At 35.7% G+C, this 26,437-nt stretch overlaps 2 protein-coding genes across 3 annotated transcripts; one reads left to right on the top strand and one right to left on the bottom strand.

Annotated features, from left to right (window-relative positions):
- The first annotated feature begins 1,096 nt into the window (after window positions 1-1,096).
- On the top strand, window positions 1,097-13,409 carry LOC306849566 (LON peptidase N-terminal domain and RING finger protein 1-like). 2 transcript variants are annotated; one of them, XR_013782355.1, is made up of 13 exons: window positions 1,097-1,844; window positions 3,395-3,510; window positions 4,705-4,827; window positions 6,188-6,388; window positions 6,507-6,732; window positions 7,062-7,170; window positions 7,917-8,031; window positions 8,620-8,741; window positions 9,013-9,171; window positions 9,250-9,412; window positions 10,100-10,252; window positions 11,659-12,944; window positions 13,074-13,409. XR_013782355.1 is itself a non-coding variant. In XM_079384699.1 (12 exons), the coding sequence occupies exons 1-12, from the start codon at window positions 1,229-1,231 to the stop codon at window positions 11,815-11,817; spliced, it is 2,262 nt and encodes a 753-aa protein (XP_079240825.1). In that variant the 5' UTR covers window positions 1,097-1,228; the 3' UTR covers window positions 11,818-13,409. The 2 variants fall into 2 exon arrangements, 1 of the variants encoding a protein (XP_079240825.1); XM_079384699.1 differs by having other exon boundaries at window positions 11,659-13,409.
- A 437-nt stretch (window positions 13,410-13,846) lies between these two features.
- Window positions 13,847-26,078, bottom strand: LOC306849220 (calcium-binding protein 2-like). Its single transcript, XM_079384103.1, has 8 exons — window positions 25,939-26,078; window positions 22,182-22,217; window positions 21,907-22,102; window positions 18,870-18,900; window positions 16,051-16,194; window positions 15,369-15,478; window positions 15,056-15,203; window positions 13,847-14,018 (listed from the first exon to the last, which is right to left on the bottom strand). Exons 2-8 carry the CDS (start codon window positions 22,214-22,216, stop codon window positions 13,990-13,992), a joined length of 693 nt encoding a protein of 230 aa, XP_079240229.1. The 5' UTR covers window position 22,217; window positions 25,939-26,078; the 3' UTR covers window positions 13,847-13,989.
- Window positions 26,079-26,437: the final 359 nt, after the last annotated feature.

The following is a 26,437-nucleotide window of genomic DNA, read 5'->3' as shown; positions in this document are numbered from 1 at the left end:
TGACCAGGCTCAACCCTGCTTAGCTTCAGTGGCCAACCGGTCTTGGGCTGCAGGGTGACGTGGCTGTGGCTACTAATAATGTATGTGTTTTCACAATGTTCACTGTATGTAGGTCATCAGTAAATGATTGTGGCATTAAAATGGCAGTATTTCCCAAATTAAACAAAACAGCTGTTAGTTTCGACATTAACTGTTAATGTAGAGAACTGTTTAGAGTTTTGCAAAAAGTTTGTTTTACAATATCAAACTGAGTTTAAAGCATAGGCTTATAGTTTTACAGACTTAGTCTAAAGATTAGGTATATGAGTGAATGGTTCCACTAAGTGGGCCTCCAGTATCACTTTTAGTGTCTAAGCAATTAAAAAATATAGTAAAGTAGATTAACTGAAATAGTTACACTAAGTAGAGTAACTTGTAATCTTATAACCTATTACATTTCCAAAATAACCTTCCCAACTGTTTGATAAATATGATAGAAATCTTAATAAAGTATCATATTTTAACTTGTGGAGAACAGACTTTATAGCCCATGTCTATAAAATGCATGACTTATATATATATATATATATATTTTTTTTTTAAGTAATAGCGAGCATTAGAACATGCTTATTTTTAAAGTGGTGAGGAGAAAATTATTTCCCGACGGAAAATGACGCTCTGATCTATGGGCTACTGATGCTTTGTAAGAGAAAAATACTATCATACTTACTCTTGTGCAATATGGAATTAACCTATATATTACATGACATTTCTACAGTCTTAAAACCCTTGAGTAACACAGATCCAGACGTTCAACCTATATGTTAAACCCACAGGCAACACAAAAACACCGTTGACACAGGAAATGATTCATCTCATTTTGCATAGCAGTGAAACTAAAGAAGCGTTATTTGTTATGACTAGATCGCGTCATTTTCCTTTTCTGCATTAAAATGCGCAGCATAAAAGTATTCATAAGCTGATGACACGCTGACATCTTTGACTCCATGCATTCTTAATAGCAGACTTTGCTCGCCATAGTGCCGAGCGCAAATGACTGAACTCAAGAGTTGTGTTTTGTAATGCGCCTCTGCAGCCAATAGACGCGCTCGCTGCTGCACACGTGATGCTATTTTTACGTAAGTCACGGACAAAAACGAGTGTATGTTCAGGACCGCGAGTCAATACGTTCTCCTGTACCGAGAACTGTAAGAATGCTTTGACATTTGTATCGGTGGCGTATCTGTGAATGTCACTCGCAAGCATGTCGTTGCGAAGACTAGACCAAGAATATGCTTTGGAGGAAAGAGGGAGTTTTTTTATAGCACCTGAAACGGAAGACAACTGGGACGAGGAAGACCATGTTGATCACCGTCAACTAGTTTTATCGAAAGCTGATGCTTTAGCGTCGGAAAATCGTCTCAAAGAGGCTGTCGATATGTTTTCCATGGCTCTCCGATATGGCCCAGTCCGGCCGGACCAGCTGAGCAGTTTAGTCGGATGCGTTCTGCGGAACTTCAAGAAGAAATCAGAAGCTAAAAGTGAGCCAAACTGGACACCGGATTGTGAATCCGACTGCCCTGGCTGCCATAGTTTCTTAGCCGAGCCCGTGACGGTGACTTGTGGACATACGTATTGTAGGAGATGTATACAGCATAGCACTTTTTCCAAATGCAAACTGTGCTGTGAAGACATTAGGAGGAGGCCTGGGGATCCCCGACTGAATGTGATCCTATGTGGACTTTTAGAGAAGTGGTTCCCTGAAGACGTGAAGAGAACTAAATGTATTGGAGAAGCTGAAACCCTGTTGAAGAGTAAACAGTTCGCCAATGCTATTGCACTAACGAGTCAGTTATTAGAATTTGGTAAGTTCACATCCTTGTCTGTGTCTAAAGATATGTACAAACCTGACTATAACGCCATTAGCAAGGTAATTAGGTTACAACACGTCTGATATTGTTTATTAAAAGGGTACGAGGGTGGACAGAGTTCCACTGACCAACATTTTGATTGACAGCCGTAACTTATGTATAAGCCCCGCCCCCACCGATCATGTAACTGGCGTGTGCCTGTATTACAAAACGCGCTCGCACTGCGCATGCGCACTCGGCACGCGTTGTGTAAGGCAGGTCGTGACACAGTGTTTTGTAATCTGAGGTAAACTGAGTTTGATAATAACAAGTAGAACAATATGTAATAGCCACAATGTTCAGGTGTTTGGTGTTTATTTAATACAGAGATGCCTAAGGGCTGTCTAATGATCTGTCCTGTTGCCTAAATACTAAAAATACAATTTAGAAAGGCTGCAGTGTCATAACAGGGCGAAATGGACATTTATCCTCGATGAATTTTATCCTTTTTTTTAATGAGACCCTACAGAAAAAATATAAATAGATAGATTGATAGATTTTTTAAAATGAAAATATAGAATTAGACGCCAGAATTATACCCCAGACACAGAAGGCCCCATGTTTATCCATTGCATGTTGTTACTAGTATTATTATTGTTATATCTAATACTTATTGTAATTCATGGGGCTATTATTTAATACTATTGTAAATTACATGTACATTTCAGACATTTTTACTTTTCATTAGAACGTATAGGCAAATTGAGTGAAATTATTCATAGTGTTGCTATTATAACACGTTTAATTAATTTTAAATATGCAAATATTATTATGCCTGTATATAAGTTATAGAACAAATGTACCTTCTGATGAATCTCTTTTACTGGGATTCTGCTTTGTCTGCTTATTCAGTTTTTTAACAAAATTGTCAAAGCACAATTTAAAATAGAGTAGTAGATTTTATATTTTACATTAATGACACAATATTAATAAGATAGATATCAAAAGTCACTTATACATTAAGTTTAGCCAAGGGGGCTTCTTGCCCCACTGTTGATTCATGTAAATCTATCATGTTTGTTAAGTGGTTGACAGGAAATATTTGATGATGTTGATGAAGTTACATAATGGCTATATAATGTCAGAACCTTCTGGTCGTTCTACACAAATATTGGGACACTTCCTCCTTGATAACCCTCTGTCACATTGTATGCTTGATGCATATCTTGATGAAAGTGTTGGTTCAGATCCATGAAGTCCCTGAACGTATCACAGAGAGTCAGTGTAATCAGAGTGCGGCAGTCTCATCTCTCCTAGCGTGTCCTCATTTGCCCTTGTGAAAAAAGGCTGTGCTGCTGCAGTGTCTCATCCTCTCTCCCTTTATTCCAGTGGCATTTCAGTGCACAAATGTCTCTCCTTGGTCTACTGATCTTACACATTTAATATGCCATTTGATGTATTGTAATAATATTATAATCCTTGTCAGACATACTTAAATAAGTGGTAGTTAGAGCTGTGCTTTTGCGTTTTGTCATGGTCTCTCACTGATTCTCTCTTTATCTCAGACTCTAGTAACGTGTGGGTGCGGGTGTGCCATGCCGAGGCTCACAGAGGACTGAAGCAGTACCGTCAGGCTTTAGAAAACTGGGAGTCCTGCCTGATTTCTACCCCATCCCCAGAGGTACGTAGATGAATTTTCCTATCACGTACTGCCACAGATGAGTAATTTACAGTACGTCAGTATGCTTTTGCACAGATTTGAGTAGCTGGATTGTTGCTTTAAAAACAGGCGGCAAACTTAAGTTTCCAAATGTTATAGTCATAAGTCAGTTATACTGTTTCTAATGTAACTCTATAACGCCTATAAATTCATGTATACACATTTGTTGAACTCCTCTAGGACTCTTTACTTTTTATTTGCTTAATGTTTTTAAATAAGTGAGACCAGATTGATTTTTTTTAATTATGTACTTTTTAATGATTTTCTTGTTCACAAAAAATAAATAATATAAACAATCATGTAGTTAGTTAGTCAATAAAATGGTAACAATATAAATATAAAGGCACAAATGTGGCTTGTTTTAGAAATTAAACAGACAAATTTGCAAAAAACAAACATTTTATGATTTTTTTTTCTTCATTGATATAGTTTATTTATTTTCTATTTCTATTATTCACTTGTTGCTTGCTATGAATATAGCTGTATTGATAAGCAATCACTCAATCAATCATACACTTTTGCTTTAAAACGGTGATGATAAGTGCAAAACATTACTCGCTTGTTTACAGTATTTTTAATTACAATATCTATATTTCCCAAATAAAGAATTTTACAATGGTGACATATTTAAGTAGCTGATTTCACAACAATAACGCTAATTATTATGTCACAGGAAAGGGCTATCGGATTCATATTATTTAGTCCTGCTTTTTTGTAGATTCTTGACCATACATGAGTTTGGATATTTTTCTTCTTCGGTACTGATGATTGCTATTCATTTGAAATGGGAATTTCAGCACCTTCTTTTCTGACCTATATTTGTTAAATTAGCTTTGTTTTTTTTTACTACATTTATTTTGGTCTTGTGTTGATATCGGAAAACCTGTAGAGGGGATGTATTTGTGTTAAACACATGATTAAGGTATAAAGGATGCTTGCCAAGCTGACAAGTGAGATAAGGAGATACAGACAGGTAGGGATAAGGCAGAGATGTGGGTCACTCGAGTGTGTATTTATCTCAGAGTGTCTAGCTCTATTATTAGCCTTGAGGCCATTAACATGACTAGACTCTCAGTCCCATTCAAGTCAGATTAACCCAAAAACAGCATCTGTGCTACTGGAAGCTAAATTCTCTCTGATCTCTCTCTCTCGCAGGGATATTTCCAGAAAGCAAAAATTCTCCAAGAGATGGGTCATGTAGATGACTCTCTGCAGGTCTTCCTTCAGTGTTTGGCATTGGATGAAAACTTCCATCAGGCCAAACAAGAGGTGGAATTGGTGAGATTAATTTCTGCTTTTGTAGTTTAATTTAGTGCAAATGATAATGAAAATTGGACATTACGTTACCAACTTGAATTTCAGTATCGATAGTTAATAGATATTTTAGAAAACAATTAAACGCCCTCAGATGACTGATGAAATAAGCTAGGGCATCATCTCAAATTGATATTATTTCACTCAATATTATATTTTAATATATTATGTTATATTTAATTTATATTCATGTTTTTATTTCATTTATAATTTGTCTAGTGGAAGTTGTAGAATAACAAACATTGCTTACAGTATCATTAAGTTGTCTGTATTTTGCTGCTTTGGCCATTTAATATGAGAGCATCTGGGTTTATCAGGTATTTTGTTTATTCAGGACTATATAAAGCCTTTTGTTGGCACAGTAGGTATGGTCTTACGATACTCGGTGTTGATTAATATTGTAGGTCAGAGGTCAGTGCACTGGAGACAGAACTGTTCTATGTTCAAGAGACCGTTTTAGTTATTTGCGTTCTTAAAGGTCAAATTATTGTAATGTGCTGTGGCTAAACTGCTGGTTCGTATCAGTTATGGACCATAATTAAATTATGTAAGATAATTATTACTGGTGAAGCCTTGTGACTTTCTGCAAAGACAAATATTTATAAAAGATCCTTTGTACCTGCTGCGATCGGATTTATTAACCAAAAAGTGTGATTCAGTATGGTGGTTTTTATGTACTTTGTAGTTTGTGTTTGTATGTGTATTTGGTTACTATTGTTGACAATAAAGATGTATTGTATTGTACAACCACTAGCTAGAGGTGCCTAATTCCTACCATCTATTTATCGTAATTTGAACAAAATGCAGCAAGATTAGTTGTGTACAACATACTTGGCGTCGTAAGATTTTTAAAATGTTTTTGAAAGAAGTTATGCTCATCAAGGCTGCATTTTCACTGACCACTACTAATAGACTAAAGACAATAATGTTGTGAATTAATGTTATTACAGTTGAAAATAACTTTTTCTATTTAAAAATGTTATTTATTTCTATGATGACAGCTGAATTTTCAGCATCATTACTCCAGTTTTCAGTGTCACATGATCCTTTAGACGACATTATAATATGCTGATTTGGTGCTTAAGAAACATTTCAAGAAAAAAAATTTGTGGAAACTGTGATACTTTTTTTTCAAGAAGTAAAACATTTAAAAACATTTATTTGAAATAGAATTTTTGATACACGCTTGTTGAATAAAGTATTAAAAAAAAAACTTTTGAATGCTACTGCATATAAGAATGTTTATCCTTAGCTATATTGTCTTCTAAACCTCTGTTAAACTGCCTGTTTTTTTTTTTCCATCTTTTTTGTTCTTCGTCTTTAGATCTTGCATGACCTGTTGGCTCCGGCCTGTGATAATGTCAAGGTTGGTTTGAGAGAGACAGCCCACAACACTTCCTCACACTTGCGTAGTAAAACCCTGGTGTCCGAGGGCCAGGACCGAGACCAGCAGACCCAGTTGCAAGCCCAGCACCAGTCTGAAACACATGCAGCATCTCCTCACCAGCCCCCGACAACCTCAGAGGTTTGCTGGTCACCCTTTAGCACTTTGCATTTTAAATGAGCTTTAGAAATAGGTCTCTAGTTGACAGTAACATTAGCGGTTCTTAATACTTTAACACCTCATTTTTCTATGTCTGCAGAAACCAGGTCGGTCTGAAAGTCTGGAGCGCTCTGGCCTGAGCAGAGCTCACTCACTTCGTGCTCACGGGATAGCAGGAGCTGTAGGGGAGGGGCTTAAAAGAGTTAGCTCCGCCCCTCAGTTGGGTGACCCAGAAAAAGGGACGCTGCTAAAGAGGAAGCTTTCTGTGTCTGAAGCAGGGCCTGGCGTGGCTTACAGCCACAGCAGTAAATACAAAAAGCAAGTAGGTAAGTCGTCACGCCTGATAAGAACGTGATGCCAACACAAGGTTGAAAAGCCATGCAAATACTGTATTGACTGCATATCTGAACATTTTTATGACAGCCAAACTATAATGTAGCTGGTAGTTTTCCAATGACTGATTACTCCACTTTCTGTTCAGGCAACCTAATGATCAGTCAGTGTTTAAAATATGTAATTTTTTGATTTTGCCTTACTTCCACTGGCACTGTGAGCAGAATGCATTACTATCATCAGCTGAAAATGTCTGCAGTTAGAGTTTGCCCTAAATAAAGTGGTGTCCTCATCTCTCCGCTCTTCATCCTTTCTCCTTCAGCGACTGCCAGTGCTGCTACTCCTGTGGTTACTGAGGAAACTAAGTCCCATCGAACCTTGCCAAAACACCTGCTGGACCCAAATGATTTTGAATGCTCTCTCTGTATGAGGTGAGGGAAAAGTGTGTGTTTCTAGAGTCACATCGACAAAAAGCCTAATAAAGAAGAAAAGGAGGAAAGTACAATTAATCAGTGCACTGTTTCTCCCATATAAGCTTTAGAATAAATAATATAAAATAAAGATATCGCTTGCAGAGTTTTTCTCTTTTGCTTTTTTTATTTTAATTTGTTACTATTTTGTATAATGTTAATATTTGATTAAATGTGTTAAATAGCAAAATAGTTTCTAAAAATATATATTTTATGAAAAAACTTGACATTTCTTTAAGAATTCTCAATTATTTTAAATTGATTCAATTTTTTGTAAATTAATATTTTAAATATGTTTAAATGATAATATTTGATATAATGTCAAATGTAACTTTTAAAAGGAATTTGTTTAATAGCAAGTTAATTTCTGAAAAAGTTTATTGTATGAAAAAGTGGCTTTTTATGCTTTGGTATCAGAATTGGTAGCTGAAATCACAAGATTTCACTGTTATTGATATCAGCTACTTTTAACTTAAACCAGTTGTAAACAGGGTCTTAGAATAGCTTATTTTACAAATTACACAGTGCATGTATAGAAGACAAACTAATAGAGCCTGTAATGTTTACCTCAGAAAACAAAAAAGCCTCAGCTGCCAGATAACAGGTTCATATATGTGTCAGTGAAAGCTTGCTTGCTTTCACCCTGAAATTGAAAGTGTCAGTCACTGTTTAATATAGCTCAAGATCATCTCCTGTCTCTTTTCTAGATTATTTTATCAGCCAGTCACAACACCCTGTGGCCACTCTTTCTGCAAAAACTGTCTGGAGCGCTGTCTAGACCACAATCCCCAGTGCCCTCTCTGCAAAGAAAGCCTGAAAGAGGTTTGTCTCAAAATTACAGACTGTGTACTTGAATGGCAAGCAACAATCGACTAATTATAATAGCATTCAGTGCTTAATAAGGCTTGCTTTTTAATATGGTCAAATTTATTATTAATAAATTACAATAATTCATAAAATTGTGTTTTATTGTATTTTATTTCAATAAGTTCAATTTATGTAAGATTTAGCACCATAAGTTTTATGAAAAATAATTTTTCATAATAAAAATAAATAAAATAATTTTATATACATGTTTTTTAGTATTTAATTGGCGTTTATAGTCCATAACCATTTTTGCTAAAAATTATTGCAAAGTATCCTAACATGACTGATTTCTTTATAATTTTATAATTATAAATTTTAACTAATGCTTTCAAGACTATCACAAGTTTCATACTGACGTCAGACCATTCCGTGATCCTTATTGTTGTGCACTGTCATGGCATTTTTATACATTGCTTCATACTTTCATTTACATTTTAAATGACTTGGGCATTAGTAACCAATCCAATTCTTTCTGCATTTCTCTTCTTCCTCATTTTCTCTCTCTTGCGGTTCTCTTCCTCCTCTGTTTGGTTCTTCATACAGTATCTTGCATTCAGAAAGTACACAATCACACAAGTGCTGGATAACATCATTAAGCAGTATCTATCCAAGGAACATTCAGAGAGACTGAAGCTGCATGCAGAGGAAACAAAAGAGCTCTCAGAGTAAGTTCACACTATTGCTTCATTTGTGGCTCATCCAATCAGATTCATCATTTTGTTTTGAAGCGTTACACAATGTGAAGCTGCTTTTGCACTGATGGCAGACTTGATATTCATTCATTCATATATCCAGTTCCAAATAACAGAGAAAAATATTAGTATTTAAGTGTATTAAATCACACTGTGATATGATATGGGACATTTGCATAAGTCCTTGTATCTAATCTACAAATCGCACTCAATCTCTTCTCTATGTTGTTTATCTTTCCTCCAGTTTAACAAAGAATGTGCCCATCTTTGTTTGTACAATGGCCTACCCCACTGTGCCTTGCCCCCTTCATGTGTTTGAGCCACGATATCGTCTCATGATACGACGCTGCATGGAAACCGGGACACGTCAGTTTGGCATGTGCATCAGTGACCCTCAGAAAGGGTAAGTGTGTGCTTATATGTAATCTCATGGGACCGTGAGTGAATTGTGTAGCTGACTTATATTTCATGATATATGAAGGTTTGTGGACTACGGCTGCATGCTCCAGATCCGCAGCGTGCATTTCCTCCCAGATGGGCGCTCTGTTGTGGATACAATCGGAGGAAAGAGATTTCGTGTCATCTCACGTGGAATGAGAGACGGATACTGCATTGGCAACATCCAGTATCTGGAGGATATGAAAGTATGCACTTCTCATGGATTTTTTGATTACTGTAATGTAGAGGAATGCAGGAAAAGAATGTTTAATGTTATTGTTGAGCATTCAGGACTCAACAATAATAATATATAGTATACTATAAATACTAAATATAATATAGTTAATTTACCATAGGTTTCTAAGTATGAAAAAAGTATTTACATTTTTTTTATCTAAAAAAAAGCCAACTAATTTCTTTTTTGTTATTAATTTGTAGTTTTATTTAAAGATTTTAGAAACATTTATGCTAAGAATTAAAAAAAAAAATTTTGCACCATAGTTTTATAAGTAGTAAAAAATCACAAAAAATAAAGCCAACTAATAGTTTTTTTTTATAAACATTTTTGCTACGAAATGATTCGAATTTATGTCCTCTACTGTGGAATGAAATCAAATATCTGGAGGATATAAAAGATTTTTAGATTACTGTATAAAAATATCTGTCTATGTATTATTATGATAGTATTCAGAGCTCAACAATAAGGATTATTTTTTTTAATTAGGTAATTATATACATTTTTATACTTTTACATTTTTATATTATGCAGGAACAGAAATACTTTTTTTGGAAACCACATGTCCTTCTATAGTTTTTGTTGACCAGAATTTAAATTAAACTTAAAGAGACCGTATTAAAAAAGCTTGAGAATTGATCAATTTTGTGCTTTGTAGGTCAATGATGAGGAGGATTTGGACAAGCTACAAGTGTTACATGATCAGGTGTACGACCAGGCCCGTAAATGGTTTCAGAACCTAGAGAACCGCTTCCGGAACCAGATCCTGCAGCATTTTGGACCAATGCCAGAGAGAGAGGATGATATCCAGGTATTTCCTGCTCTCTTAATCCCTACTACTGAGAGAAGCTTTGTCTCTTTCCTTTCTTTGCCCTAAAGCAGTCTGGACGGGAGGAAGTAGGTTAAAGTGCATTCAAGGTTGCGTTTGCATAAGTGCTGTTACATCATAAATGTGTCAGAAAGAACGGAAGTGAATCTGGCAGCTCTCACAAACGCGAACACACTGTCTGGTAAACATATTAGCGTGTTTGTCCCAAAGAGAGATGCCATGCTTTGAATAATAACAGAGGGAGGTTATGGTTGTGTAAGCTTCATGAATGTAGCCGAGCCTTGTATGGTGGATTTGAAGGGCCTGACCTTTGATTTCTGAGTACAAATAGGATTTGTACAGATGCTCAAGCTAGTTTTGTCAGAATTTAGTTTAGCTCATCGTTTCTGGGTCATATTATGAGGAATCATAATTTCCTTGATCTTTTCAGATTAAAGAAAAGTTTAATGCTCTGTGTAACTCGGAACTTCCTCTTTAGTTGAAAAAGAGCTGTAAAACGTCACATCAGTGGTGTTCAGAAACTTGATCTGCCTGCTGTTGAGGTAAAAAGGTGAAAGCAGGACTGAATAATACCAATACCAATGAGCTGAAAATTATTTTTATATAATTATTTGTTTTTTTTATGTTATGGATAACTGAGAATCAGATATTAAAATTAAATATTATTTTGTCAAAATAAATTAAAAAGAAAAAAAAACTAAATTCAGTAGTTTTAAATGCTAGGCATCACAACACTTTAATGTAAAGTATAACTATTAATTTTTTACATTTGATAGTGTTTTTACATTTTTTTAAATAATTTAATGAAAATGAACTTTAAGTGAGTATTAGATGCTGTGTTGTTATTGTTACCTAAAACTATGAAAAATTTGTTTTTGTTTAATTAAAATATGGCTGGAATAAAATACAATATAAATATAAGATGATGAAAAATTTTAACCCTAAAAATATTTAACAAAAATTACAAATGTTGCCTTGGCGAAGTGAAATAGAGTAAGTTTAGGTTGACATACTAAAATTACTAAAATTGAAATAAACATAAATGAAAGCTAAGTAGAAATATTTAAAAAATCTGAATAAGAATGATAAGCACATCAAATTTGTAATATTTAAAATAAAATTAAGCTGAAAAATAAAAGCTAAAATAATCATATTTCTGTAATGGTATATAAATAATACTGACAGTAAAGGTAATCTAAATGTAAAACAGAGGAAAAGAGCATGCACAATTTAATATCTAATATCGGCTGAAATATATTTCCAATATCAACTGATAAAAATCAGCTGAGAACCATTAAGGTACTGATATGTTGTGCATCTCTAGGATATGACTCCTTAAATGTACACATAAGACACTAACACTCTCTCTTTATTTCTTTGTTTTCAAGGCCACACCTAATGGTCCAGCATGCTGTTGGTGGCTCTTAGCTGTTCTTCCTGTGGATCCACGTTACCAGCTGTCTGTCCTTTCCATGACAACACTAAAAGAGCGGCTAGTCAAGATCCAGCACATCCTCGCCTACCTGCAGAACCTTTCCAGCAACTAGAGCTTCCACAAAGAACTGTTTCCACCAGCTAATGTCTGTGTCCTTCTGCTGGCCAACATGCAAACACTCTATGGTGCTGACTGATGAAGAACTAATGAAAATTCAAAGAGACTCCACTGACAGCTCGACACAGATTTCTATCTGTGGGCTTAGATGTAATTCATGCCGAGAGAGTTATAAGAACAAAGTGTTTTTCATTGTTTCATAGCGATCTATTCATCATCATCTGACTTTCCTTTGTGCGGATCTCTGTAGTATTTATTGTTGAACAGCCTGTCCGTTCTCATTTAGGAGAAACAATCTATTTCAAATCACTTTTCCGTCTAATGCCCATAGCCTCCATACAGTGCTTTGAGGGCAGAAATAATGCTGGAGAGAATTCCAACATTTTCAACATGCTCACGCCATGCTTCGTATGTGTGTGTGTTGAAGTGACAGGGAGCGTCTGCAAAAACTAAATCTTCAAAGTAGATTTTTGGGCAAGACCACTTTGAATATCTTTTCTTCTTAACTTAGTACTCTGGAAAACAAAAGCAGAAATATCACTTCCAAGCATCCAGCCGAGCTTTCGCACAAGAAGTCGCTGTCGCACAACAGCTGAGTTGCCTAAGACAGAGAAAACTCTGACGATGCACTTATATTCATTTGTGTTACTTTTACAGTAATGGATGTTAATGAAGCTTGCACTGTCCCGTCCCGTCTCAGAGATAGGCACGAGACTGCTTAGCATAGATTTATTTCTGCGTGGGAAATAATTAGGACTTCCAAATATCTCGATAGTTTCATTTCAGACGTATCATTCATTTGCTGTGGGTTTGCTTTGGTCAGTCATAATAGCAAAATCAATGTGTCAACACATTGCAAGTGTCTCTGTTAGTTACAAGCTTTAGACTTGACATTCTTTAGAAGTCATTTTTAAGAATGATGCTGAGATATTGATGTATTTTATTTGTGTAAACAAAGGGAAACTTGCAATATTTTGACAGATGTAAACAAGTAAAAAAAAAAAAAACTATGGTTGGCTGCAACCAGCACCATACTGAAAGGAGACCCAGCAAGCATTCTTCGTATTGGCAGTTATGAATGCTAACTCGCTAGCTCAGGGTTCCTCAAATCTTACCCTGCAGGTCCAATCTGCTGCAGAGTTTAGCTCCAACCCTGATCAAACTCACCTACCTGTGATTTTCTAATGATCTTGAAGACTCTGATTAGCATGCTCAGGTGTGTTTGATTAGGGTTAGAGCTAAACTCTGCAGGAGTGGGCCAGATTTGAGGATGCCTGCATTAGCTCATACCTGTGTGGTGCTTGTTGTGTGCAGACTAACTTTTGCCTTATAATACCTTGTTGCATTCTGCTCCTATGGTATAATGCATCGGCTTGGGTTTTTGCATTCCTGTTGATGGAGAATTAATTATGTGGTTTAATTTACTTCATTCGCCTCTTGGCCAAAATCCTTTCAGTGTGTAAAATATGTCAGTTAATGGCTTTGTTGTATGTAAATCATTTTGTTTTGAAAATTAATTTTTTTACAGCTCTGCTCAAATATTTAAGTTGTCAATTTTCAAATAAAATGCACATCTTTTTTAATTGTATCTGTGTTTATTGTATTATTATTATTATCATCTATTTTCCAAACCACTTGCAGGGATGCTGGAGCCTGATTTATTATTTATTATTATTATTTTTATTAGATAAAAATAATAATTAGTACCATTCTTATTATAAATATAATATTCATACATTATTATTATCAATAATTTTGATAAATTATTACATAAAACACATTTCCTATGTATGGTCACAGGGATGCTGGAGCCTAATTTATTATGTCATTTATTATTATTATTAGATAATAATTAACAAATAACATTTATCATTATTATCATCGTTACCTATATCCTCCACTAGATTGCAGCAGCGTCACTGGTTGTGCAGCAGCAGCATGTTTCATAACTCAGACTTGTTGTCCTGTTCTTACTACTTATTAGATAATCCACCGTCCTGCATGGAGCAACCAGAACATTCTCACACCGTTTCAGACCTTTATTGAATACAAATACTTAGTCTGTACATTTCTACATAAATATCCGCAGTTTATACACAAGGTATTCAATAACTTGACTGACAGGATTGACTGAGCTCTCAGGTGTGAAAAAACACCAAACATCCAGCTATCGGTGAGACAGCATCATGACAAACTCTGAAAGAAAACAGAAGCAAAACTGTCAGTTAATGTAAGCTCATATAGTCTTTATTTAGTCGACTAGTTTACTTTGACTACACCTGTTTTCGTGCAGAGAAAGTGTTAGGATTTTCCCTGAAATGTCGCTTTTCTCGAGCTCAACATTTTCCACCTTGGACTGCTTTATCAAAGTTGGTTCACATACATACAATATAACTTAGTAGAGATAAGGATGAAGAGGAGGAATTGTTACCTGAGCAAGGTAAGCATACACGTCAAGTCAAGATGAACAAGCTCCTTTGTTTATAACTCATTTTGATTAAAAATCAAGTAAATAAAAAGGTTGGAAGGGGTGCCTGTTAGTCCACAGTTGAGGTGATTTTACTCTGGGAGATACAGTGATATATAATGTATTTGTACAGTATAACACTTTATTGTATGGTTGTTTTAGGGGGGCCCTAACTATGGTAAATATCTTAATAACTAACCTAGCAACTGTGGTTAATATAGTACTTTTTGTGTATTTGACAAGGAAATGGAAAGGGGTTAGGGATGTATGGACAGCAAAAGGTTAAAACAGTATGGCAGTTACCCCTAGAGCAAAGTTAACCTGGTTTTAAAAAAGTGAGGTCCAATTAGAAAAATGTCATTCTGAGGACATGTGAATTTGGTTGAATATGAAAAATGTAGTCAGTCCACTTTTAGTACAAGATTGCTGGTCTCTGTGTGTTCAAATGGGGACATCCTCAGCTTTAAACCTCTTTTTAACCCTCCAGGCTACACAAATTACCCATATATCCTCAGAAAAGCAGGTCCCGAGAGCCATATTTACTTCAAGTGAAAAGAGGGCTGCTGCTGTTTCATATGCTGGCCACTAGAAAGCGCTCTAAAGTTTTGTTATTGTTATTATGATTTGTTGTACACTAGTTAAATTGTTACAATACAGGTTCCAGTTTTTTGTTTTTCTACTGCTCAGTGAGTTGAGCTTGAACTTGTGCTATGCTCTATTCAGCTCAATAGAGTAGTACATTAAAAAAGGATGCTGCCTTCCTTACCATCAAAGTCCACGTTCCCATCTCCATTGAGGTCGATGTCTGTCAGAATTTCTTCCAGCTCTCCCTTCTTCAGTTTCTCCCCAAGCAGCATCTTTGTGGACTCCTTCAGCTCCTCAAAGGTGATCCGTCCATCACCGTCACAGTCAAACTTAGAGAGGCAGAGAGGAATGCAGAGTTTATGAAGAGGTAATATTATTTATGGGTTGGAAAAAGCAAGGTAATGATGTTTTGATGTTTGTGGGGTTTTGTTCTCTATTTAATGTACACTTTAAAGTGAGCTCCCTTTGAAGTGAACTTTAGAGTGCATACTCACCTGTTTGAAAGCGCAGTGTAGCTCCCTTAGACCCACCATATGAGCGGTTTCAGCCAGCATCCTGGGCCCCATTAATTCACAGAAATCATCAAAGTCCACATGGCCTCCCCCTATAAGCACAAACACACCACATAGACACATTTATCTTTACTTTTAAATTGACATACACTTTTATTCAAAAGTTTGGTGTTGGTTACATATTATGTTTGTCTCGTGTTCATCAAGGCTGCATTTATTTGATCAAAAATACATCAAATACATCAAAAACATAAATATTGTGAAATATTATTCCAATTTAAAATAACTGTTCTCTATTTTAAAATGCAATTTATTCCTGTAATGACAAAGTCATTGTCTGCTGCCAATGCTCCAGTCTTCAGTGTCACACAATCCTTCAGAAATCATTCTAATATGCTGATTTGCTGCTCAATAATTATTTTTCATTATTATCTATATTTTTCAGAATTCCTTGATGAATAGAAAGTTCAAAAGAACAGCATTTATTTGAAATTGAATTCTTTTGTGACAATTTAAATGTCTTTACTGTCACTTTTGATAAGTTTAATGCATTCTTGCTGAATAAAAGTATTAAAACTTTTTAAAAAATCTTACTAACCCAAACATTTAAACTGTAGTGTAGGTCAAAATATTAGAGTATAAATAGAAACACACACACACTCACATTTCATTTTTATCTGCTGAATGATCTCTATCAGTTCCATCTCTGTTGGCATGTATCCCATGGTTCTCATGCAGTCTGCGACATCTTTGTAGTGCAAATACCCATCTTGGTCATAGTCAAACTCTTTAAATGCTACATGCAGCTCTGAAAGGAAAAAAAGTAATACCATTTAACCACACTGCCAACTTTTTCAACTTGCATAGTATTCAGCTTAGACATTATTACATGTATTAAACTTTTAGAGGTATAAATCCAATGTGTATATATACATTGTGTGTGTGTGTGTGTGTATAATGTGTCAGTCACACACACACATATATATATTTAGTGCTGCTGTCAAACGATTAAATAGAAGTTTTTGTTTACATAATATATGTGAGGATACTGTGAATATTTATTATGTATATATAAATACACACATACAGTATATATTTGGAAAATATTTCCATGTATATATTTAAATTCATATAACTGATATTATATATACATATTTTAAATGTATAAACTTAATATATTTTTCTTAAATATATACATGCATGTGCATTTATATATATATATATATATATATAAGTGCACACAGTACACACATATATTATGTAAACAAAAACTTATTTTGGTTGCGATTAATCGTTTGAAAGCACTATATATATATATATATATATATATATATACAGGTGCATCTCAAAAAATTTGAATATTGTGAAAAAGTAAATTTTTTTTATTGTAACTTGTTTCAAAAAGTGAAACTTTCATATATTCTAGATTCATTACATGTAAAGTAAAACATTCCAAAAGTTTTTTTGTTTAATTTTGATGATTAGAGCTTACAGCTCATGAAAGTCAAAATTCCAGTATCTCAAAATATTAGAATATTTCCTAAGATCAATCAAAAAAAGGATTTGCCAAACAGAAAAGTTCAAGTTCTTTAAAGTATGTTTATTTATGCACTCAATACTTGGTCAATACTTTAGTTCAAATTCCAGCATCAGTGAAGTGTGGCATGGAAGCGATCAGCCTGTGGCTCTGCTGAGGCACTATTGAGCCTTCAGCTCGACTGTATTGTTGGATCGACTGTTTCTCATCTTTCTCTTGAAAATATCTCATGGATTCCATATGGGGATAAAGTCAGGCATGTTGGCTGGCCAATCAAACACAGTGATATCATGATCAGAAAACCACTGTGGACAGGTGATAAAGTCCTGCTGGAAAAGGAAATCAGCATCTCCATAAAGCTTGTCAGCAGATGGAAGCATAAAGTGCTCTAAAATCTCCTGGTAGACAGGTGCATTGACTTTGGACTTGATCAAACACAATGGACCAACACCAGCAGATGTCACGGCACCCCAAATCATCACTAACTTCGGAAACTTCACACTGGACTTCAAGCAACATGGATTCCGTGCCTCTCCACTCTTCCTCCAGACTCCAGACATTGATTTCCAAATGAAATGCAATATTGACTTTTATCTGAAAAGAGGACTTTGGACCACTGAGCAACAGTCCAGTTCTTTTCCTCCACAGCCCAGGTAAGATGCTTCTGACGTTGTTTCTGTTTCAGAAGTGGCTTGGTAGCCCTTTTCCTGAAGACGTCTGAGCGTGGTGACTCTAGATGCACTGACTCCAGCTTCAGTCCACTCCTTGTGAAGCTCTCCCATGTGTTTGAATCAGCTTTGCTTGACAGTATTCTCATGCTTGCGGTCATCCCTGTTGCTTGTGCACCTTTTCCTACTCAATTTCTTCCTTCCAGTCAACTTTGAATTTAATATGCTTTGATACAGCACTCTGTAAACAGCCACACCTTTCAGTAATGACCCTCTGTGACTTACCCTCTTTGTGGAAGGTGTCAATGATTGTCTTCTGGATCATAGCCAAGTCAGCAGTGTTCCCCATTATTGTGGTTTCAAAGAACAAGAGATACCCTGAATTTATACTGTAGGGATGGTCATTTAATGAAGCTCAAATGTAAATATTCTAATATTTTGAGATACTGGATTTCTGACTTTCATGAGCTGTAAGCTCTAATCATCAAAATTAAAACAAAAAACTTTTGAAATGTTTTAATTTACACATATATATATATATATATACACACACACACACACACACACACACACACACACACACACACACACACACACATACACATATAACACTTGGATTTGTACCTCTAAAGTTTATTCCATTTAATAATACCTAAGCCAAATACTATACATATATACATACATATATGGACATTGTTTATATATATATATATATATATATATATATATATATATATATATATATATATAATGTCTGTTTAATTTACATGTTTATTTGAATGTTTATTGATGAATTATTTCATTAAATTGCAAAAGGGTTTTAAACTGACTTTAAACTGACACATTTCTGTCACAGGGTTGCTAAAGTTGCAAATATTTAATACAGTAAAATTACTGGGAAATATATTTAAATATAATATTTATTTAAGTTATATATTATAATTGAACTTTACATTATGATTGCATTAGGACACTTACATTATGCCACATACTGTACCAGTTATATAATCTATAGGACCGTGCAGCTTAAGCGGGTATAAGACCATCAGCACAGGCTGACTCACTGCTCTGGTATTATTAATGCTGCTTACGTCTTCATCCTCTGTACGCCATTCACCATTCATGACAATACCAATCCATTTTTAATCAAATTTATTTGTGTCAGATGTTATTGAATCTTGTGCTGAATGTGTTGTAGCAATTGTATTGTGTCTGTCTAGGCGCTGTGCACTGGCTTGGATATTAAATATGCATGTTCTGTACATGTTCTGTACATACCATCTAGTTCCTCTGGCAGTAAATCTCTGTCCTGGTGAAAGTAAATGGGAGAGAGAGCGAGAGAGAGGTAGAAGGACGAGAGAGATGAGAGAGCAAAATGACAATGAGGAAAAAAAATCGTGACACAAAAACAGCTAAATATGGAAATTATTACAGCATGAGAGCTGAACGTCCTTAGAGACATCGCCCATTTTTAATCACTAATAACTGAGGTTTATGTTAGCACGCTTATCAAAGCTGCTCAGTGGCACAATGACGCATAGAGTAGGGTGGGGGGGAGATTGTATAATTGGATTACACCATAACATGCCCTACCATGCCTCACGTCAACGCTCATACAAACAAAGAACGGCAGAGAGATTCAGGGGGAAAAATGTATTCATTTTGCAAACATAAAATACTTATATGGCTAAGGGGCAATGTGTATTAAAGGAAAAAGAGAAAAAACGTTTAGGAGAGAAATGGTTTAAAAACTATATTATTGCTGTATTTCGTAAATAATATCCTCGAATGCATCTTTATTTAGAGTCATGCATATATGCATGCTTTAATATGTTAAAATCATACTTATACACTATACAAATAAAGTTGACTTGAATGTTTGACTTAATTACAAACAAATATGCAGTATCTTCTAGCACAGGGGTGTCAAACTCAGTTCCTGGAGGGCCGCAGCCCTGCAGAGTTTTGTTCCAACCCTGCTCCAACACGCATACCATGTAGTTTTCAAATAAGCCTGAAGGACTTGATTAGTTGGATCTGGTGTGTTTAATTAAGGTTGGAGCTAAACTCTGCAGGGCTGTGGCCCTCCAGGAACTGAGTTTGACACCCCTGCTTTAGCACTTTCAGAAATAGATGCATATGTACGAAGGCAGGGGTAGGCAACATCGGTCCTGGAGTTCTGCTGTCCTGTAGAGTTTAGCTCTAACCCTAATCAAACACACCTGAACAAGCTAATAAAGGTCTTCAGAATTACTAGGGCTACTGGCAGGTGAAGTTTTTTTCAGGGTTGGAGCTAAACTCTGCAGGACATTGGCCCTCCAGGACTGACGTTGTCTACCCCTGTACTAAGGTATAAGCATGCATGCATGTTTATTAATGTTTATTAGTTGTTGTTTTTTTTTCATGTAACATTTTTAAAGCAAACCCGGCCTGTAGCTTTGCTGTATAGTGAAAAACAGATTTTTGACATTTCAATAATTTATTGAATTTGTTTTTGACCCAATAGCTTCATGAAATGAAATTTCAAGCAATTTGAAATTTCGGTTTTAAGCAGATTTTCTGAATGCTCTTCTTGCTCGTCTTACAAATCCTATGTTTTTGTTCTCGTAGTAAAAAAACATAGGTCCAAATGAACCTAGCATGAAAGTTACCTAAAATAAATCTGTCTGGTTCACATCTTAAAATGGTGATTTTGGCCTGTCCCATATGTTGCTTGGGCCCCCTGGAGTCTTGGCTTTCTTAACTGTATCTAAATTGTATTTATTATTGATCAGTTTAGTATTTTATATGTCATTATATGTTATTTTATTATCTTTCCTGTCTTCCATATAGCATATTAAAAAGATAGTGCTACCCCAAACTCATACTATTGGTTGAGCCAGTGTTTCTGTGTCAGATTGGTCTGTATTTTTTAATCAAATCATCTTAATATCTTGATAGTACCATATATAATCTTTAAATTGCTTACTTTCTACATATAAAGTATTTTAGCATTAAAACAAATGACACGCATCAACTTTAATTTCACCTAACAACACTGTTCCTGCGCTTGGCCAACTAGATAACCTTGTAACTGTGATGTTAATCCATTGTGGCATGGGTATGTATATTAAAACTTTTTCTAATTGATTTGTAAAGCTGGTGCCCAAGGACATTGCTGTCTTTCAAATATTTTATTCTCTGCATTCACTGGACGTTTGACCTCCAAATTCCCTAAAAACACATATTTATTATTAAAAATAATGCATTACTCATAGCGGTTATGCAACTTGGTGAGTTGCTTCAGGCTATTTACCCTCAGATATATGCTAATAGGGTCCCTTGTCTATCTGTTTTTATTTCATTCATCCCTCCAATCCTGCTGAGCAGAAGCCGGAGCTTTTGGCTGTGCATACATTGGTATATTCTCCATTTTGTGTCGGAGCACCTTTGCGTTGTTTCTCTCTTAGACTCTATCCATTATCTCTCTCTTACTGTTCTACAGCCTCTCCGTCTTCTGGCTTTCACTGGCTCTCTCTGATCTCCAGACGTACTCTTGAAAATACAATCAAGCGCCTCTGAGTTTAAATGACTATGATTTAGTACATCGTGACAGATTTATTGCGTCAGTTTTAAAAGGAGAAGCAAGATGCTAGCTTAGGTCTGAGCTTCAGTGTACCAAAATAATTTGACTTGGCACTTGTTACTGACCTGATTGAGGAGGAAGGTAGTATGTTGACAGGCAGTAATATTTTCTCAGCAGACATATCATAGATTATGAACCTGACTGAACCTGGCTAAATAAAGACACATTGATGTGCCATCCTGGATTTATCGGTTTAAATAATGAAAAATAAGTCAAACAAACTAGCTTAGACGGCTATAAAAACGTCCATGTGTCTAAAAATATCTTAAACCATTCTAAGCTAGTTAGCTGGTTTTTGTTTATCTCTCGGGTTGGTTTTAGGCACTTTTCAACCTGGTCAGTCTGGAAGACCAACACGTATTAAATCAGCGAAAACACCAGTTTGGCCAAGATAGGAGATTATCTTAAGCCAGCTAAAACTTGTGTAGGATGGACTGATTAAAATATTTTTTTTTACAAATCTGATTTAAAATATAAAATATATTAAAATACTATAATGTAAGGGTCATAGCCATATTTAAATGTTGCTCAAAGGTACGTTGAGGAATAGAATGGTATTACCGTAGTGTGTTCTGGTTTCTATTTTTATTAGTTTTGTAATCACCTGTCTAACAAAATTGCAATCATTTAAATGTAGATCACTTGACAAAACCAGCAAGAATCCATATAGAGAGATCTACTCTAGTTCACCTGTCCAAAGAGAGTGTTGAGGTACTGTGTATATGCCGCAGCAATAGCAGAATTCTGGCTGAATGATCTACTGCCGCGGCATCCTTGGCTGTCAGATGAGCCCCTGTGACCTGAGTTCTTCGAGTCTTTGGAGGAGCTACGAAGAGCAGAGCGTGGAGGATGAGCGTCTGATGTGGATGGAGGATGAGAGGAGCTGCTAAAGGAAGAGAGAGCTGTAGTGACCACACCGCACATCACTGAAACCAATGCAAATATTGATTTAGAGCCACCCATACCTTTCTTTTGAAGATGTTTTACTCCTCTGAGACATGCTAGTAGATAACGAGAAGGAGAAAAGAAAGATTTTAGATGTTACTCATGTTGCTCTTTCTCATCTCGTATGCCAGTTTGTCCACATTGACATTGCAGTAACACAATTCTTCATGTAACATTCATGCAACCATGTTCAGTCCATTGACGCTGACATGTATAAAACATAACAGTTGCTTTCCAGCCAAGTTACTGCAACCTGTTCTACCCTAGTTTCAGTGGTTGGGCAGAGGCCTGATTCCAGTTGAGAAAATGCCCGGTGGGTCACTTCCTGGCATTATTATAGTCAGAAAGGTCATAGGCTGGAATTACAATGACCATTCCAAATGGCAACAGTTTGGGGCTATTGTTTTCCCTTTGTAGATAGACTCCTGTTTGAAGAGAAGGACACACGGCATAATCAAATGCACACTAGTGGCAGATCCAAGAGGACGGGCCGTTCCTCTGAGCACTGAATTAGATTACAATGGAGGCCGACAGGTGCACAGACAGCCTATAAATTACAATCAACAGTTTAATATGCCCAAGCAAAGCAGCGAACCTCTGTCTGTCCTCTGCCCATTAGAACCGAAATTGTCAATGGCTCCTTACAAGCAACAATCATGAATTCAAAATTAGCAAATCGTTCACGCAAAAACATTTATTTCTTAATGCCTTGGTATTTGGATTCTCTGTAAATCTGTTGTGCTCCATTCATTGGTTTGAAAAAAAAAAGTTCAAATACAAAAGAAAATACCAAAAGAAATCTCTTTAATGACTTAATAGTTTCTCTTAGACTACAACAATATTAAATGAATAGCAAAGTGCGAATTTTGCTTCAAATTTCAGATTAGTCGGTGATCTCAAATTAGTCCAAAAACAAATTATGCTCAGCAGTGTTATCCACAGAGTGCAACATTCACAGACCAGAAGTAAAAATCAATTTTTCCAATTCATTCAACTCTTTAATTCCCGCCTATTCACATGAAGCACTTTGAATGACAAGTCAGTCTTCCTATGCTCTCAAACGACTTATATATTTGTGTATATGCATATTTGTATATATGTATATTCTGGAATAAACGTCAAAATATGTTGTTTCTATACAAATAATCAACTTCAGGGGCACCGTAGGGGGGGAGGTTAGGACGATTCAAGGGCCCGCTGAGGGGGGGCCCTGAACGGGATTTCTACCGAGGAGGACCACCCTGGAATGCGATTTGTACCAATGGGAATGCGATTTCTATCGCAGTTCTAATACCCCAAAACCCCCTTCTCACTTGTTTTAATTCAGTAGCCATTCACAATGCTTTGTGGGATTGCATCTCTTTCCTTTCTTTAACCTTTGGGCTCAAGGTCTTCAAGTATCAGTACAAGTGTAGTGAAAATGGCCTCTGTGAACTTCAGTGTTAATATAAATGCAGCAATTGCGTTGTTCGTCTTGTTGCTTCAGCAATTGTTTTTTACAACATGGACTATTTTTTCTTAGTATTAGCTTTAAATTAATATAGACTACAGATAAAATATACAATCATTTAATTTAAATCAATATCTCATGTCCACATATTTATTTATTTGATTGTTATGTATCTTAAAAGAAACGAACCCTCTCCATTGATTCTAATTGTATGTGTGGTGTATTTAAAAGGGTGGCTTTGATAAATCAGTATGTTAGCTCAATAAATTAAATCTGAAGAAAATGTAGTTAAATAAAAGCTTGCTTTAGAAAATTTCTAATTACTTGTGAGTCTTCATGGCACACAGTCACAGCAAACTGATTATTCATATTTCAAATGAGATGAAACATACTAAAAGACAGTACGTGGGCTCCGTCTGCTCTGGGTAATTTGGTGAATTTATTTCAGCGCACTAGTGACTCTCATCGAGAGGAAAAACCTGCTTCGCTAATCTACAAGAGTTATTAAACTAAGTGACCAATTGCTGTCAATCAGCACGTTGACACAAGCAATTTCAGATCCTAATTCCTCTAATTGGAATAATTTAACAGAGGAGTGTGGGGATAATTATGAAACAAACTGATAGAATCATCTAAGAGAGCCAAAGCTGTACTGGGGCAAAGAAGACGAGGCTGCTCCATTTTTCCCCCCTAATTACGATAAGATACCGAACCATCTTGATGCGAGTTGTGATACACAGAAAGTAATTACTTCTGAAATTACATATGAGATGATTGGTTTGCTGGAATGCTGAAAACGGTGACATTCCTCCACCTATCCCCGAAAAAAAAAAAAGCTCATGAAGTAAAGTTTTAAATGGCAGCCACCTTTCAGAGCTGGCCTTCCAAAAATGACTGCATCAGACAGATGCAGATTAGATTGAACGTGGACCTTCAGAGATAGAAATCTTTAGCACCATGAAAGACTCAATCACAATGAGATATGTCCAAGCCAAGGGCATCAGATACAAGCTTTCAAATGGCTTTGTCTTACTTTGACAGGTTAATGCTGAATAGAATCATTAGGACAGACTTTTTATTGAACTGTCGCTGGTCTTTTTAATGTCAACAATCAAATTGATTTCAGTTATTTGTTTAGTACTTTTCACAATATATTGTTTCTAAACTACCAAATTTTGCTATAAGTTTGATTGCAACATATAATCATTGCTGTTAATAGTGTTTGTAATCGTCTGTTTGATTACGTCATTAACTGATTTTTACTGTACATTTCTGCCATATGTAGTTTATGTACATCAACTTGATACAGTCACCACTGAAGCTACTACAAAATATATTGCAGAAACTTGATTTCCTATAAAGCTGCTTTGCAATGATTTGTATCGTGAAAAAGTGCTATACAAATAAACTTGAACTGAATTGAATGGAATTTTAAAGTCACCATGAAATCGAAATTGACTATTCTTTTTTATGGAGTATATTGCAGTATTTATTATAAATGATTTATCAGTGTGCATCATCATTATTATTTTTAAATTGATATTCCTGTGATGGTAAAGCTGAATTTTCAGTATCATTACTCCAGTCTTTCTGTAAAAAGTAAACTGTTGAGAAAACATAAAAAAACAAGGCAACTTGATGCAATAAGACTTGAGTTGTCTCAACAATTCTTTTATAACATTTGGAGTCCCAACATTTTTTATGTTTTAAAATGTTTTTATGTTTTTTAAAGCCCCTTGTTCACTACAGTATTTCTGCCTTGTTTTGTGATCTTCTCATGAGATCCATCAATACACATGGAACGCTCAGACTGGCACGATCGATCCCCATTACCGATTTTGTGTCATGGTGCCGAAATGATGCCGGCCCCCTCCTTTGCCATTACGGCCACACAGCGATGGGATTTATCTTGCTCGGCCTGGCAGCCCCTGATAATCTACTATCAGCTGCTGCGTTTAGAGTAGCTGCTGTTTATATCTAGACAAACTTTACATCTGACTGGCTGCATTCAAAGTCTCATCACTCTTCTGTGGCTGTCATTCATGTCCTCAAAATAACTGTAATTATTTCCCGTGTATGTTTCAGTAATTACAGTCTGACTGCTTCCCTTCCTGTCAGTTTCTGAACTAATACAGCAAAGCTTTTGAAAAAGATTGCCGCTGTGGCTGTCACTATGTGCCTGATATGTTAATGTTGAACATGCTTTGTTGTTAGTGAGGTTTGAAGTAAATTAGGCCCGTTTGCAACCACAAAAGAGCGTCTTGCGAGCTGAAAGAGTTTATGCAAGATGCCTCTAATATCTTACTACATTGTTTATTTTAGCTTACCTTCAGAATGAGGAGAGAAAAACGTACAATCCAGAACCACTCGAGTCGATCTTTTTAAAATCAATTCCTTCTCCTCTGAGAGAATGTGTGGATTGACTGAAGAAAGTGACCCTTCACCCTCCTTTGATAATCTGAGTAGATGATAATCTGTCTAAATATGTTTGGATTAGCATGTGAGATGAGCATGTTGATGAAGTGTTTGGTTTAAGCCGTGCAAGTGTTCCTGTGGATGTGACCGTCTGGAACAGACACATTGCTCTGCATATTTTTATGACTGCACTATACATTTCTATCTACTTCAATTAAAAAACTTATATTCAGTTGCTGCCTTAAATGCTTAAGTATAATCAAACTGCATTTATCATTTCAATGTTTGCATTATATTAAACTGACTTAAAAAGTTAAGATGAATCCTGCATAACCAAAAAAAAAAAATTAAATTGGTTAAATTAACTTGAGGAGTTAAAATAATGGGGAAAAACGTACAGTATGTTACTTA

Source organism: Barbus barbus, assembly GCF_936440315.1.
Source record: "Barbus barbus genome assembly, chromosome: 29".
NCBI classification, from domain to species: Eukaryota; Metazoa; Chordata; class Actinopteri; order Cypriniformes; family Cyprinidae; genus Barbus; species Barbus barbus.
This window is presented reverse-complemented; position numbering and strand designations above follow the sequence as displayed.